This window comes from Fomitiporia mediterranea (assembly GCF_000271605.1).
Source record: "Fomitiporia mediterranea MF3/22 unplaced genomic scaffold FOMMEscaffold_16, whole genome shotgun sequence".
Classification (NCBI taxonomy): domain Eukaryota; kingdom Fungi; phylum Basidiomycota; class Agaricomycetes; order Hymenochaetales; family Hymenochaetaceae; genus Fomitiporia; species Fomitiporia mediterranea.
This window is the reverse complement of record NW_006760401.1, coordinates 556,535-571,193: the sequence shown is the minus strand read 5'-3', so window position 1 is coordinate 571,193 and position 14,659 is coordinate 556,535. Positions and strand designations below refer to the sequence as shown.

Genomic DNA, 14,659 nt, shown 5'->3' with positions numbered 1-14,659 from the left:
AAATGATCTCTGAAGGCCAATGGTGTTCCATTGATTATGCTGACTGGGGCGCTTAGGACAGCCGCAGACCTATTCTCCAAAGTAGGGCTAGCATTCTGACATCTGATTGAACCAGGCCTTGCATTCACGCCAGGGAGCTGGTCTCGTGTGACTTCATAACACTCAGAACTTCGACCTTCAAAGAGACTTTCTTCTCTCGATAAGAAAGTCCGGAACGCTCACCGTTCTTCCTATTATCCTCGCTTAAAGCTCGGATCGCTTGTTTTCCTCTGAATTCAGTCGGACTCATTCCCCACTGTTAGCATTTCGAGAACCGCCTTACTAGTATCAGCACGCATTTTCCGATACCAATAGGCTTGTGACATCCCGCTTTGGTCTTCCACGCGCAGATCATGTATCACCTCTTGCTATTCTCTTGGCCTAAATTTAGGTGCAGTTCTCTCAGGGAGTCTACAAGCTGGGTACGAAACAGAACATATGGGATTGAGGTAGAAGAATCAAGGGCCAGAGAAACTGAAAGAGTCTCTTTGCTTATAAGCTGATAGACCGGTACGCTTGAACTTTACGACCCATCCAAGTCGTGCGCCCCAGCATGCGTAAAGTTGCCTTCCTCAGCTTGCTCGTCGGAGCAGCCACGGCTGCACCGTCCCCTCGTGCAAACCATGTATTGCATGAGAAACGAGCGTTTGAACCAGAAGAATGGGTTCAATCTGGTCGTCTCGATCCTGGCCAGATTCTTCCACTACGCATTGGCCTTGCACAAAGCAACTTAGATCAACTTGAGGACATGCTGATGGCAGTTTCTCATCCGACTTCTCCAGACTATGGCAAGCACTTGACTCTGGAGCAGGTGATAGATACCTTCGCGCCAAGCCGTTCGTCTGTCGATACTGTAAAGGATTGGCTCACTAGCTTTGGTTTCTCCGAGGACAGGATCAAGTTATCTCCTAGCAAGGTCTGGATGGATGTTGTAAATGCAACCGCTTCGGAGGTAGAAGATCTACTGAACACGGAGTATCATGTCTATACGCATTCCGAAACGGGCCTGGAGCAGATCAGTAAGGAGCTTCTCCTGTCTCTTACTGGCTACAACTGATGTTCGCTCGACGCGCATTTCAGGCTGTCACTCATACTATGTGCCTAATCACGTCAAGGACCACATCGAGTTAATCAAGCCAACGGTCCACTTTAAGCGTACTTTGTCCGGTACAGCGAAGCCTCGGCACAAACGTCAGGCCGGAAAGAAACCGCTCGTGCATTCCCATTTGCGCGGGCCGATGCCTCTCGGTTCCGACGTCACGATCACGCCTGCATTGGAGAACTGCGATGAGACAATTACCGTGGCATGCCTCCAAGCGTTGTATTCAGTAAATTACACACCAGTCGCTACCGACAGGAACACGTACGGAATAGGTATGCTGCGGGAACAGCTTCTGATAAGCAATCTCTAATTGCTATGCTTCTCTTTCCAGTGGAATTCACTCCAGTAGCGTTCCTCCAAGGCGATCTCGGTAAGGAAAAAAAGTACATGGCGATAAAGTATTGAATGCTCATATTGTGCGAAGACCTCTTCTTTGGAAACTTTTCACCCAACCTAGTCGGTGTTTCTCCGAATCTCGTTTCCATTGATGGTGGTCAGTTTGCCCCTTACATCGTTTCTCCTTTAAAATTGATTGAAACTTCTTAGGTGTGGACCAGACGCAGCAACAAGGCTTCGACGATAACGGAGAAGCTGACCTTGACCTCGAATATGCCATGGCCTTGACAAATCCGCAACCGATCACATTGCTTCAAACTGGAGACCTCGTGGAGGGCAAGATTTCGATGTTCTTCGCCACGGTCGTCTTGTATGCTAATTATAAATTTTCGTACAGGGGCATCCTTTGATAACTGGCTGGACGCTGTCGATGGCTCATTCTGCACGTTCGAAGGTAAGCCGTTTTCTTTTTCAATAAGACTACGTAGTGAAAGCGATTTTAGGAGGGGACAATCCGGAATTCGACGGCATCTATCCAGATCCGGCGCCCGGAGGATTTAAAGGTAAAACCACATCCATCATCTCACATTCCATTACTAATATCCTTTTCACCTCAGGTCCTGAATCTTGTGGGATATTAGCACCGCCGAATGTAAGTCCATCTTGATTTCCTTCCATACCATTGATAAAAGCATAGTTCTACAGGTGGTCTCCGTCTCTTTTGGTTCGGATGAGGCTGATGTTACCCTTGCTTATGCAACTCGACAATGTAATGAGTACGGGAAGGTAGAGTTCAGTAGCATGACATCTAATATTCAGCGACTCATGTAGTTTAAGCTGGGTCTCATGGGCAGCAGTGTTCTATACAGCTCTGGAGACGACGGTGTCGCAGGGAATGGTGATCTTTGCCTAAATGCTCGAAGTATTTACTAGAAAATCTTATCTTCATAACTATATGCTAATTACTGGGCTACTTACAGACCGACCTGTGCGAAACGGGACAAAATTCAATCCAGGTTTCCCAGTGACCTGTCCATTCGTCACGGCAGTCGGTGCAACGCAGATCGATCCAGGGAATACGGTAAACGATCCGGAAGGCGCTTGCGAACAGGTCATCTTCAGTGGCGGAGGATTTAGCAACTTCTTTGCGATGCCGTCGTATCAGGCTGATGCTGTTACTAACTTCTTGACCAACCATCCACCGCCGTTCACCTCCGCCCAATTTAACAACTCAGGAAATGTGCGATCCTTCTGATATTTGTATTATGGTGGACTTTCTGATTCGATATGTTAGGTTCGTGCGTTCCCGGATCTGAGTGCCAATGGGTGAGTGATTGTAAAAATACAAATTAAAGAACGCGTTTGTGATGAAAATTACTCATAGTGCAAACTATGTGATTGGGTAAGTGCTCGTCATGCATTTAGGATACTAACTGCCTAACAGACTTCAGTGTCGACGGCGAATTCGAGCTAGTCTTTGGAACATCCTGTTCATCTCCCGTTGTCGGCTCCTTCCTTACTCTCATCAATGATGCGCGTATTGCTGCCGGGAAAGGACCAGTTGGTAAGGCTATCACATGCGATGAAAGCTTAAAAGTGGTAAATCTGACGCCCCTGATTTTGCTTTCTCAGGATTCATCAACCCGACTGTGCGCATTATGTTGTATATCTCTTTAATTTGCTCCCAACTCGAACACATGTAACACAGATATATTCCGCGGAATTCGCAAGTGCATTTAACGACATCACACATGGTGGAAATCAAGGATGCGGTGCGTGTCGTTTTGGCAACGACCTCAATGATCCTATGTAATGTAATTCTGATATGATGGACCATTTGTTACATAGGTACGCCCGGGTTCACCGCGACGACTGGTTGGGATCCGGTTACTGGTGTGTATAAACTTTCCTGCATCACCTTGGTACACTAGATTTGATATTCCATTGGAATAGGCGTCGGTACTCCGAATGTTACCAGACTGATGGAGCTGTGGCTGGCTCTTCCATGAGGGTTAACGCGGAAACACAAAGGATGAACGCATGAAGGGCAGATTGCGCTGCAAGGTGACTACAAGGAGCCAATGTACAGATTTATTTCTTTAGTACGTGTCGATCGTGATGAAAGGAGCGACTATCTATCTATGAAACAATTATGCCAGCATTTAGAACCAGAACGGCAAAGTGAAAGCAAGCACATAGCGAAGGGATAAATTAAAAAAAGGACGCACAGCGTAAGACGGACGACAAAAAGACATGGCCAACACTGAAAAAGGGAAGTCACACGGAATCATGCTTATCTCTGCCCATACTCGCAAATGCCTCTTCCGGTTTTCCAATAATTATTACACTATCGGCTTTCTTCCACATCATTGAGCTTTTCTTGTCCATCTGGACCTCGTGCTCAGCCACGTTCGGTGCACCGACTCGAGACTCGTGCGTATGCACAGCGAGATTCGCGTCACTTAATGTCTCTGTCTCAGACAAGATAGTAGAAGTGGGGTTTCGTGCAAAATTCCCGCGGGGTGACACAAAATCAAAGGTGGGTCCGTCAAGATTTCTTGTATCCTTCGGCGGTGGTGGAGGAGGCTTGGCTGGTAGCCAAAATGCCCATGCACGAAGAACGTCCTACAACACAAAAGGATATGACTTCAGAAATGAAAGCTATTAACTCGCGCGGAACAAGAGACGAACCGACTGAGTGCCAAAAATGATAAATACGCCCATTCCGACTAGACAAGCGTGATTAATGACCAGTTTATTTTCAACTGAAAGAGTTGCTCACTTGATGCGGCGAAAATATCGGGCACGGCAGATTTAATGCTGTAGACGGAAGCCGCATTAAAGCTAGAGTCATGGGAGGACCGCGGATTAGTTCGTTCCTTTGCGAATTGGGAAAGTGCTTGTCGCCTTACATCAACCCGATGAGGACGTAGCCAGAGAAGATAAATAATCGAAGGATTAGTTGCATATCAAAGCCACGTCTGTGGATTGGAGTATCGTTCCTAAAGTTTCTAAACGCTCGCCAGGCCCGTATGATTTGAACGGCGATCAAAACTAGGGAATATGGTATCAGTCAAATTGCGGAAATAGAATATGAAACAAGAATGGACAGACATTCAAAAATTAGGCAAATCAAACAGATGACGGAACTGAATATTCCCATAGTGTTTGACCTTCATTTGACGTCTTATTAGGATTTGTATAGAAATATTGAAAATACAAAAGGACTTACAGCTTATTGTTGTCAACAGAGCAGTAAAAAAACCGCCGCGCCCGATTAACCTTTCGAAGGTCTTGAATGGCAACTATAGAAGTTGCCAAAGCAAATGAAAAGAGTGCAACGTAAGGAACGATCAATAACTGCTCGTGTATGCCATTCAGTAGTGATCTGAGTGCTAATATATGCATGCTGTACTTACAGTGTAAGTCCAGAACATGGCCACCCTGGGATTACGATTTGACGACCTGCATGTCATTGAAGCCCATACTGTGTATATTAGAGCAAACGCAGATAGTGACACCCTTACAACCGTGCGTATCAGACGTCAATAAGGAATTAAGGTCTTGATATTAATAGAACGTCACACACATCGGTGGAGTGCCTTCCAGCATTGCAGCTTGAAGAATGCACAGTGCATTGCCTGGTTCTGCGCCAGACTGCTTCCCCGCGTAAAACCTGTGCGAGCTCGTCAATGAAAATCTGTAGATCTAGCGCACAAGAGTCGTACAATAGCGATGAGGAAACACCAGCAATGATCCAAGTGATGCACATATTGATCAGTGTAGGATTTCGTTTAACAGTTTTGGCAAATAAAAACGTCGCGACAAGGATGGGCAGTCCAACATGATCTGCTGCGATTTGAAAGAACAGCCAAACCGCAAGATATGTACCAGCGTGAGGGTCGGATGCCTTTATGCCTTAGGTATTATGAGTACGAAGCAACGGCGACTGAGCGTAGTGAGGTCACTCTTACCGACTGCTGATTCGTCTTCCGCCATGTGAGCCCGCTCTTAGCGCCTCGAGAAGTTAAGACTAAGAAGAGCAAATCCAGTTTGCTGAGCGAATGAATAATTTACAACGAGAAACCGAAGGGAAAGCCGAAAGCAAGAGAACCCAAAGGAGAAAGGGAGTGGAAGGAAGGGAGGGAGGGAGGAAGAGGATGCCGCTAAACGTCCCAGTTATGGTCATGGCGGCACGCATGCTCTGTGAGAAGATATCAAAGTGCAAACGCTTGCTATAACTCGAGATGATGATGGAGGAGAGCAAATGTTGTGGCAACCGCGCGCCAATCAATTGAGCTTCAATCGTCCGGATCAGGCAGGCATACCCACATATAGTAATGTCGATCTCCATATTCAGAATCGAATGTCCCTCAACCCTCAAGTTTGCCTCTCGTTTCCATGTTCTACTGGCTTAGCGCTTATACATTCAATGGAAGATTATTTGTGCGTCTCTCCGTGCATCATTGCATTAAGGATAAACGCTATAGGAGCTGAGGTTTCCCTCGAGCAGATTACCCCTGACTAAGCTTTCCTGGGATGGTTGGCGTTGCGACTCTGCTGCATTTTCAACTTTGCGTTTTAACCGAGATGGGGGCTGGTCGCTAACCAGCATCATATTCCTCGGTCATCGGAGCTCATGGAACTCCTGAAATCAGAGGGCCAGCCAGGAGGATCCTTAACTAGTGAATTTGATAAATCAGACTTGATCTCCGTGAGAACCCGAAACGAGAGCACACACTTAGTCATAACTTGTGAACACCTCAGTTGATACTGCTAGAGTCTATCAATCGGAGCTCTCACAGAGCTGACGAACTGGATTTCTCTCATAACGCTCATGTTTATATCTCCCCTTTAACGACATTAATATCTCTTGATATAACTCAAAATGACGATTGACGGGATCAAGTACTGCGGCAAGCACAAACGTGCGCTGATCGCCTAAATCAGTCTTCAGCTATGCGGATCAGGTAGGCTTACAGTGAAGTGTACTTGAGTAAGTTGCTTTTTTCATTTTATTAATTGAGGAGAAATGTACAATCATCTTATGGTTATACAAACAACTAGGGAGAGGATTGTGCGACGGTACTTGAGGTAATAGGTCCCATACACTAAGTGGCAGCGGAACGATGCTATCATTGAGGCGGTACAAAGCATTCTTGCCAACGTTTTCCAAGAGCGGCATTTTTGAATTCCAATCGGGCCGAGAACGGACAATTAAATACCGCAGAATTTCGCGCTTGCCATAACACAGGGCGGAGATCATGTGGAATCCACACAAGCAACTCGCCTTCGAGTCCACGGACCCACCCGTCGCCATCTAATGTCCAGAAAAAAGCAGGATCTATATAAAGAGCAACATATCAAAGTGTTAATCTCTAACTATTGAGCAAGGAGGATGCTGTCGTCATACCTTGTACATTCCACTCTCTGATTGTACCGTCCTTGAATCCAGAAATGACGTGCCTTCCATCAGGCGAGAATGCAACGGACGTTATAATTGATGCGTGCCCTTTATAAAGTTCAAGAATAGTCCGACCACTCTCGGCATCCCAGACACGGATCGTGTTATCCAACGATCCCGAGACAATACGTGCTCCCTCGGGAGAGAAAGCAACTGACACAACACAATTGGTATGGCCTTCAAAAGGACCAGCCACAACCCGTCCACTATAGGCGTCCCAGATTAGGATGGTCTTATCAGCAGAACCAGAGACAACACGTCTGCCATCGGGCGAGAAAGCTACTGAACGAACTTTATGCGTGTGTCCGTTCGAGGAATTGGGACTGAAACCAGAATATTCGTCTCCATTCAAGGGTCCGAAAATAATCTCACCACTTCCGGCATCCCACATTATGATCGCTTTATCAGAAGATCCAGAGACAACGCATCGCCCATCGGGCGAGTAAGCAACAGAGTTAACACCACACATATGTCCTTCGAAAGGACCGGAAATTGTCTGTCCGCTTTCAATATCCCAGATTCGGAGCGTTTTGTCATTGGAGCCAGACACAAGGCGTCTCCCGTCCGGGGAGAACGAGACGGAGCGAACTGCTCCTCTGTGTCCTTCGAGAGGACCGAAAACTACCACACCGCTTCTAGCATCCCAGACTCGGATTGTATGGTCAATGGAGCCAGATGCGACGCGCCCCCCATCTGGCGAGCAGGCGACGGACAAGACGCATCCTGAGTGCCCTTCGAAAGGGCCCAAAAGGACGTTCCCACTTTCCACATCCCAGATTCGGATTGTCCCATCGTCTGACCCAGAGACAGCGCACTGTCCATCGCACGAGAAAACGACAGAATTTACTCCGTCAATATGCTCTTCGAGATTGTCAGAACTGTCTTGAACAAATTCGGCATCCCAGATACGGACTGTGCAGTCCTCTGAACCTGATACAACACGTGTTCCGTCGGGAGAGAATACGACAGACTCGACGCCGCTAGTGTGTCCTTTGAAAGGCCCTGAAATGACACGCCCGGTCTCAACATCCCATATTCGAACTGATTTGTCCTTAGAACCAGAGACGACGCGTTTCCCGTCCGGCGAGAAAGCGAGAGAAGTTACTTCGTCGGTATGACCTCCGAACAATTTGGAGATACATTCCCCTCTTCGAGCTTCCCAGATCCGAATTAATCCTCCTGTACAGCCCGAGGCAATGTGCACACCGCCTTGAGAATAAGCAGCTGTACAAACTTTGCCTAGGTAACCATCGAGAGGGTCGCAGACGAGCTGTCCGTTCTTAGCATTCCATATTCGAATTTCGTAATCATCAGAGCCAGAAATAACAAGCCGTCCGTCGGGAGAAAAAGAAACAGAATTTACTACGGCTTTGTGTCCTTTGAAAGGCATAGAAACGGCGCTCCCGCTTTCAATATCCCAAACTATGATGGTCTTATCATCTGAACCAGAAGCAACACGTTTCCCATCCGGCGAGAAAGCAATCGAAACGACGGCGTCTGTATGTCCTTCAAGAGGCCCAGAAACAACTTTCCCAGTGCCAATGTCCCAGACTCTGATCGTGTTATTTGAAGAGTCGGTGGCAACGTGCACGCCGTTAGACGAGAAACAGACAGAATAAATATAGTCTTCAGGACATTGAAAGGGGCTGGAAATGGCTCGCCCGGTTTCTGCATCCCAACTTCGGACTGTGTAATCGCTGGAGCAGGAAGCAATGCGGGTACCGTCAGGGGAGAATGCGACGGAATAGACCGAATCTGTACGACCAGTTAGTACCATCAGGAGCGGCGACCTTTGCCTCACGCCTATCTGCTCTACTTGTACAAGGGGTAGATCAGGTTTCCAGTAACGTGCTATCAATCCCGACTCCATTGGTGCAAACGGGAGGACAGATACGTAGATATGAGGTGTCGATTGCGAAATGGAAGGCGAATAATAAGTGATCATTCTGCGGGCATCTCTGAGGAATGCCAAGACATTTACACAGTGGGCCTACCAGAAGAGTAGCGTAAGTCTCGGATTCAGAAGGACATGTACATACTCACTGGGACCCAATTCATGGCATGAAGGAGCGATCGACCGGCGCAGTTGACTTTATCGAGGAGACTCATCACCTCAAGCCAATAAAGAAGGCGTTTATTAAGGAACCCAGAAAGCTCATCCAACAAAGCTTCTGAGAATTTCGAATAGCATAGATGCTGAGCCCAGAAGAGACAAGCATACTCCAAGTGCGGAGGGATATTCTCTGCGATGCGGCGCGGAAGGTCCTCGATCTGATCGTTAGGGATATACGATGACTCGATGTTGCAGATGTTGAAACGAAGCATATCTTTCATGACTTTGAAGCACCGCATGGCCAGAAATTCCTTTTGGGGTTCGAGGTCGATGAGCCACGAATCGTCTTTGTGCACGGGGCCTAACATAAAATCGCGAAAGCGAGGGAAGTCAAAGTGGATAGGTTCTCCAGGACTATGCTCGAGCATAGGTTGTAAACGCGGAAGAACAAGACGTGATGACTCTTCCTCTGAATATCCTAGAAGGCTATCGATACTGTCATCGGAGAGTGGCATTTTATAAAGAAGGAGGAAGGTAAGGACTTGCGGAAAGTGAATATCGTCCGTCGTGCATACCTCAGACATCTCGTAATCTGAGGGAGCAAGGGTCATAGGGGAAGCCATCAAGCTTTACAACAACTTACCTCAATTTATAGATGTATAAAAGAGAGATTGACGCGGTCTGATGATTGATACTCTTTGTCCCGCCTCTACTAAGCGGGATGTTGATTGATGTACTTTTGTTAGGTGAAAGGAAACAACGAGCATAGAGACCATATCGGAAAGTCGCAACCATGCGAACAAAGGCGAACTTGTACTAGCATAATGCATGAAAGACAAAGAAAGAAAACTTGGAGGCTCAGATTTTTCCTAGACCTAGATACAAGTGCTGGGGCAGGTTGAAAGCACACTCGCAAGCTGGACAGAGGCAACCATATATAGTAATGTCGATCTCCATATTTAGTATCGTAAGTCCTACTGTCCACTTGTTCGCCTCTCGTTTCCATGGTCTGCTTGCTTCGCCTAGTGCTCCGCGCGTAGCGTATACGCTTACGCGCGTAAATTCTCTAACGTATACGCATACGCGCGTAAAAATACGCGCGTAAATGTAGAGTCTGGGGGAGCTATACGATACGCTAGTAGCGTATACAGCGTATACGGCGTATACGCTTACAAAGAAGGTATATAGGTAGCGTAGTTACTATAGACATTGAATATAACTAAATAGACTTGTTCACTGCCTTCAAAGTATGCTTTACCATCATCAAGTCCCCAATAGTTCCAGGGCGAAGGCTTGAACGACGAAAAGCAATAGTATCTCGTCCAGATGAGAAGATCCGTTCAACAGCAACAGAAGAACCTGTAAAACAGACCTGAATATTATTTGAAAATGATGCAAAGAACAACATACCTGGAATACAATGTATATCCCGAGCAAATAGTGATAGTAAAGGAAACTGAGCACATCGGCCAGCCCACCATTTGACAGGGTCACAGTCTGTCCATGACCGTTCCTGCTTCATGGAGAAGTACTCCTCAAGCTCAGTGTTACTGTTTGACGGCTCGTCGGTGGAGAAAAGACTCGCAATATCATGTACACTTGTTTCAGTGTTGTCCATGAGAGCATCCGAAGAGATTGCATCGCCTTGATAACGAATAACGTAAGTTGAATGAAAATGTTCCTCGAGCGTACGCTTTGCCTCGTCGATGAGTTGTAGCAGTCGGGCATCACCGATAGCATTCCGTTTCATTCCAGAGTATGAGATACGAGGGTCCAAGACTAAGGATATAGACAAAAGTATAAGTACTGATGAGCGAGAGTAAGGTAACGACTTACGTGTAGCCCATAAGTAATAAGGTGATGCAACAAACCGGGTAAGATAGTCAGCAAGTTTCTTGTGTGCTGCGCGTAGTGCATCTTTTAGTTGTAGTGGTGCAGTAGCAGGAAACTCTTGTATTGCTTTGCGGAGACTGTTCTGGAGGTGTAAAAAGTACCCATATGCCGAAGATAAGGTAGGAATCTTTGTAGCTGACATAGCAGTCGTTGCACGTCGGAAATGATGAAGCCAAGATGATACGAGCTCAATTGCAGCCCAGTCCTTTGTATCAAGCTCATAGTTGCGATACTCACGCTTAGCACAAAATGTGTCTATAGCCTTTTGAAAGCGGAGTGCGCGACCTGTAAAATTGAATTAGAGATATATAAATGTGTAAAACATTACTTACAAAGCATATAGTGAGTAGAAGACCATCGTGTTGAGACATCAAGGATGAGCATGAGAGCTATCTGGCCTCTTTCTTGCTCCTTCTCCGATAACATTGGAGTAGCAGCCTGTACCCACTCCTGCCGGCGTTGAGGACTTGCCCTTATCATACGAACGAATTTTCTTAACTTTAAAAAGACTTAGACACTTTTCAAGAAATATATTACTATTTACTCACTTTTGCAATAGAAATAATAGCATTAGACATATCCTCCTCCTCCTCACATCCATCCTCGCGAATAGCTTCCTCGTCTTCGTCCACAGGGTTTATATCCTCCTGATAAGCACCAGCAGACTCATCAACATAATCTATAGCTCCTAGAGCTTCAAGGAGCTGTTTTAATAGTGTAAGCATTGGAGGAAATAAAGTAATGAAAGAGACACTTACCTTCATAGCTGCTAAGTGGACTGTATGAGGCATGCATCGCATTCTAGCATTGCTAGAAGAGAAATCTATATTGTCACTATGCATTTTTCCTCCAATGTACCGCAGCATAGTATCATTGTTTGTAGCATTGTCACATGTAATCGCAATCAGCTACATGAAATACAAGAAGTGGATAAAAGATGTGAGAAGAATGCGAACTCGTATTACGTAAGCGAAGCCGTACCTTCTCTTTAATACCATACCGCTCAATAACCTGCCATACAATGGCACCCAAATTATCTCCACTATGGCGGCCAGATATCTCCTCAAAAGCGATAAGCTTTTCATCTAGAAATAATTTAGTAGTCAAAACTTAGATTACATTTAGATATACATACCTAACTTCCAGTCGTTCGTAATGTAATGTATGACAATGGCCAAAAAGGCATATCCATTACTGGACGTCCATGCATCTAAGGATAGTGAAACCTTAGACTCTAGACCCTGTAACAGAGTAATACAATTAGCACAAGCATTCTCAGCTGTAGCTCTCGACAAGCTTGCTAGTATAGACAGTCGGTTGAGTCCGCCATATGCATGGTCGACCTAAGTGACCTAAAGAACCCGCGGAATTGGGGAGAAAATAAAGAGATGAGTGTAGACTTACCTGGATCATTGCCTTTGTTCTTTGAAAGTCTTCAGTCTTCATATCTTGAATGTTACGCTTCACTGTGTCACTCGATGGAATAGAAAGATTTCCAGCCCGGTGAATGTATTGCAAAAGCCTTTGGAAGGTAGGATCCTCTGTGGCAGTAAATGGTTGATCAGTCTTAACAACCCATTCCACAAGGAATCGCTTGAAGGTTGCATGCTCCCAGGGTACCTATGACAAGGAAAAAGAGACAAAATTAAAAGATAGACGTAAGTAAATAATAAAGATCTTACCATTTTCTTGTTCTCTTGCTTTTGAAACATCTCTACAATATTATTAGCATCAGGTAAGTCCTTGACAATCTCCCTGAGCTCCTCTCGAGTGAGTACTGCTAAGGAAACCACATTAAGCAAGTCTATGTTGATTATGTAAGCAAACATACTTGTTCGATTCGCAATGTCTATCTCTTCAGAAGTAGGCAAGCGCGAAGCTGTTACTACTCTGAGGAAATTGTAGAATGAAAACATGTCACCATGGCTTTCTAGATGCTGCCTGAGACCTGAAAAAAGTAAGATACATATTAGAAAAAGTACCAGTAAACCTACCGGTCTTGCTTCCACGCATTGCTTGCGTTATCTTCAGAATCTTAGAGAGTCCATTAGTATGAGGATGGCAGCACTGGAAATACTTGGTTCCATCCTCAGCATAGCCATTAGCATCACAAGGGACTTGTTTATAGAACAACATGATACAGTTCGACACCTAATTAAATATGTAAAGAAAACACACGAAAAAACTTGGATATCAATACAAAAACTTACTTTAGCTTTACTTTGGTCATCTTCATCATTAACAGCAACTGAAGACTCGTCATTTTTCTGCTGAGAGACTACTGTTGATGTGCTTTTCGTATTCGCAAGAGGACGTCTCTTTGCCTGAAAGACTTGTAATATGTAAACGCATCCAAAAAAGCAGTTTTCTTACCTGTACTGTTTTCTTCGGTGTACCTAGTCGCGGAAGAGATTCCTAAGTGTAAAAATGCTTGTTGTGAGCTTTAGAATAATAGCATAGAGGGATATGTACTTACTTCTTCATCCTCGCTTTTATCGGACTCAGAATCCATCTCCTGAACAGATGTATCCTCGTCATCCGTACTCTCTATCAGGACTGGGTGACTAGCAGCACCCAGGTCCTTACTCTTCCTTGCTTGAGGTTTCTTCAATGTATCAGCATTCTCGCGGAGCTTTGCTGACTGGACACGCTGCCGTTTGTCGTTAACGATGTTGCCCGAGTCAACTTCGTCCCGTTGCTTCCGCTTTCCACTATTTGTTGTATCTTCACTCATCCTGTAGTACTAACAATAAGAATTAATAATATACTATGCATGCTCAAGTTTGAAAGACTTACCAGTGTATAGGAAGCACTTGAAGGTACTGTTCGGTGAATGTGCAGGAGACTGTGACTACGAAAAAATTCACTCAGTACAATCTAGACGTCAAGTATTCGCTTGAAAGTATATATAACCTATCCCATTTCAAGCTACTGTGCTAAGATTGATTTGAATAAGTCAGACCTTGCGAATATTGCATCAGAAAAATATTACCAGCTACTGTATCCTACCAGATCTAGGGTCCAATTGTCAAGCTGATCACCTTTGTCATTGTACTACTCAAATCTATAATCACATTGTTAGCTTTTTCAAGAGTGGTTAAACTGTTATAGAGCTCTTGTGAGTACCAAGAGACAGTATGGTCTACAAATTTGAGCAAAAAGCTACGAAGACTGAGGTGAGCATAGCTGTGAGACAGATGATCACAGATCTCATAAGGGCATTGCCGATGAAAAGATTATCTTGATAGGTACACAGCACATTCTGAAGAAACATATCTATATGGGGAAAAGATACCTAGAAACGACAAGGATTACACTAGACACGCATAATCAGTCTCTGAACCAATTGCCTATAATGTGGCTCACCTAGACGAAAGAAATCCTTGCAGACATCTTCATACAATGTTACCTACTTCTTATCAAGCATCTATCTTGTTTAACAGATGATTAATATTACTGAAAGCAGCAGGGGGAAGTAGTGATGGAGTGAGAGACAGTCGGGGGGTGAGAGGAATGCTAACCGCGCATATCATCACGCGTGCAAAGTTTGAGTTTAAGGGCAGGTACAAAGAAGCAACCTATCTATAAAAGGCTGTTGAATTGATCGACGTCAGATTAAATAGGGAGAACTGCTGATCTCCTAGGTCTCTTGTGTACCGCGTATATGTCGTATACGCCGTATACGGGATTTTTTGGGGCAAAGTATACGCATACGCGCGTAAAAATACGCGCGTATTTTCAGCTCCAAAAGTCATTTACGATACGCTGCGTA

The 14,659-nt window shown here is 45.2% G+C and overlaps 4 protein-coding genes across 4 annotated transcripts; 1 reads left to right on the top strand and 3 right to left on the bottom strand.

The window, feature by feature from the left end:
- Positions 1 to 592: 592 nt before the first annotated feature.
- FOMMEDRAFT_137010 (subtilisin-like protein) lies at positions 593 to 3,486 on the top strand (the record flags this gene model as incomplete). Its single annotated transcript, XM_007271252.1, has 18 exons — positions 593 to 1,058; positions 1,120 to 1,413; positions 1,473 to 1,511; positions 1,566 to 1,634; positions 1,688 to 1,813; positions 1,875 to 1,931; positions 1,981 to 2,040; positions 2,095 to 2,129; positions 2,183 to 2,263; positions 2,315 to 2,399; positions 2,458 to 2,717; positions 2,772 to 2,803; positions 2,862 to 2,879; positions 2,929 to 3,041; positions 3,110 to 3,126; positions 3,186 to 3,249; positions 3,326 to 3,370; positions 3,431 to 3,486. 18 exons carry the CDS (start codon positions 593 to 595, stop codon positions 3,484 to 3,486), a joined length of 1,917 nt encoding a protein of 638 aa, XP_007271314.1.
- Positions 3,487 to 3,754: 268 nt separating this feature from the next.
- On the bottom strand, positions 3,755 to 5,666 carry FOMMEDRAFT_171030 (uncharacterized protein; the record flags this gene model as incomplete). Its single annotated transcript, XM_007271251.1, has 11 exons — positions 5,555 to 5,666; positions 5,452 to 5,510; positions 5,206 to 5,395; positions 5,067 to 5,153; positions 4,897 to 4,999; positions 4,710 to 4,837; positions 4,592 to 4,650; positions 4,390 to 4,531; positions 4,260 to 4,321; positions 4,169 to 4,206; positions 3,755 to 4,102 (listed from the first exon to the last, which is right to left on the bottom strand). Exons 2-11 carry the CDS (start codon positions 5,474 to 5,476, stop codon positions 3,755 to 3,757), a joined length of 1,182 nt encoding a protein of 393 aa, XP_007271313.1. The 5' UTR covers positions 5,477 to 5,510; positions 5,555 to 5,666.
- Positions 5,667 to 6,855: 1,189 nt separating this feature from the next.
- On the bottom strand, positions 6,856 to 9,578 carry FOMMEDRAFT_96787 (WD40 repeat-like protein; the record flags this gene model as incomplete). Its single annotated transcript, XM_007271220.1, has 3 exons — positions 6,856 to 7,232; positions 7,272 to 8,931; positions 8,991 to 9,578. 3 exons carry the CDS (start codon positions 9,576 to 9,578, stop codon positions 6,856 to 6,858), a joined length of 2,625 nt encoding a protein of 874 aa, XP_007271282.1.
- A 2,759-nt stretch (positions 9,579 to 12,337) lies between these two features.
- FOMMEDRAFT_23637 (uncharacterized protein) lies at positions 12,338 to 14,353 on the bottom strand (the record flags this gene model as incomplete). The annotated part of the gene is made up of 11 exons (XM_007271148.1): positions 14,254 to 14,353; positions 13,880 to 14,203; positions 13,801 to 13,823; positions 13,684 to 13,738; positions 13,364 to 13,630; positions 13,261 to 13,302; positions 13,098 to 13,211; positions 12,882 to 13,038; positions 12,719 to 12,835; positions 12,570 to 12,667; positions 12,338 to 12,507 (listed from the first exon to the last, which is right to left on the bottom strand). Coding segments are annotated over exons 5-7 (407 nt in total), but the record flags the coding sequence as incomplete, so codon positions are not given.
- Positions 14,354 to 14,659: the final 306 nt, after the last annotated feature.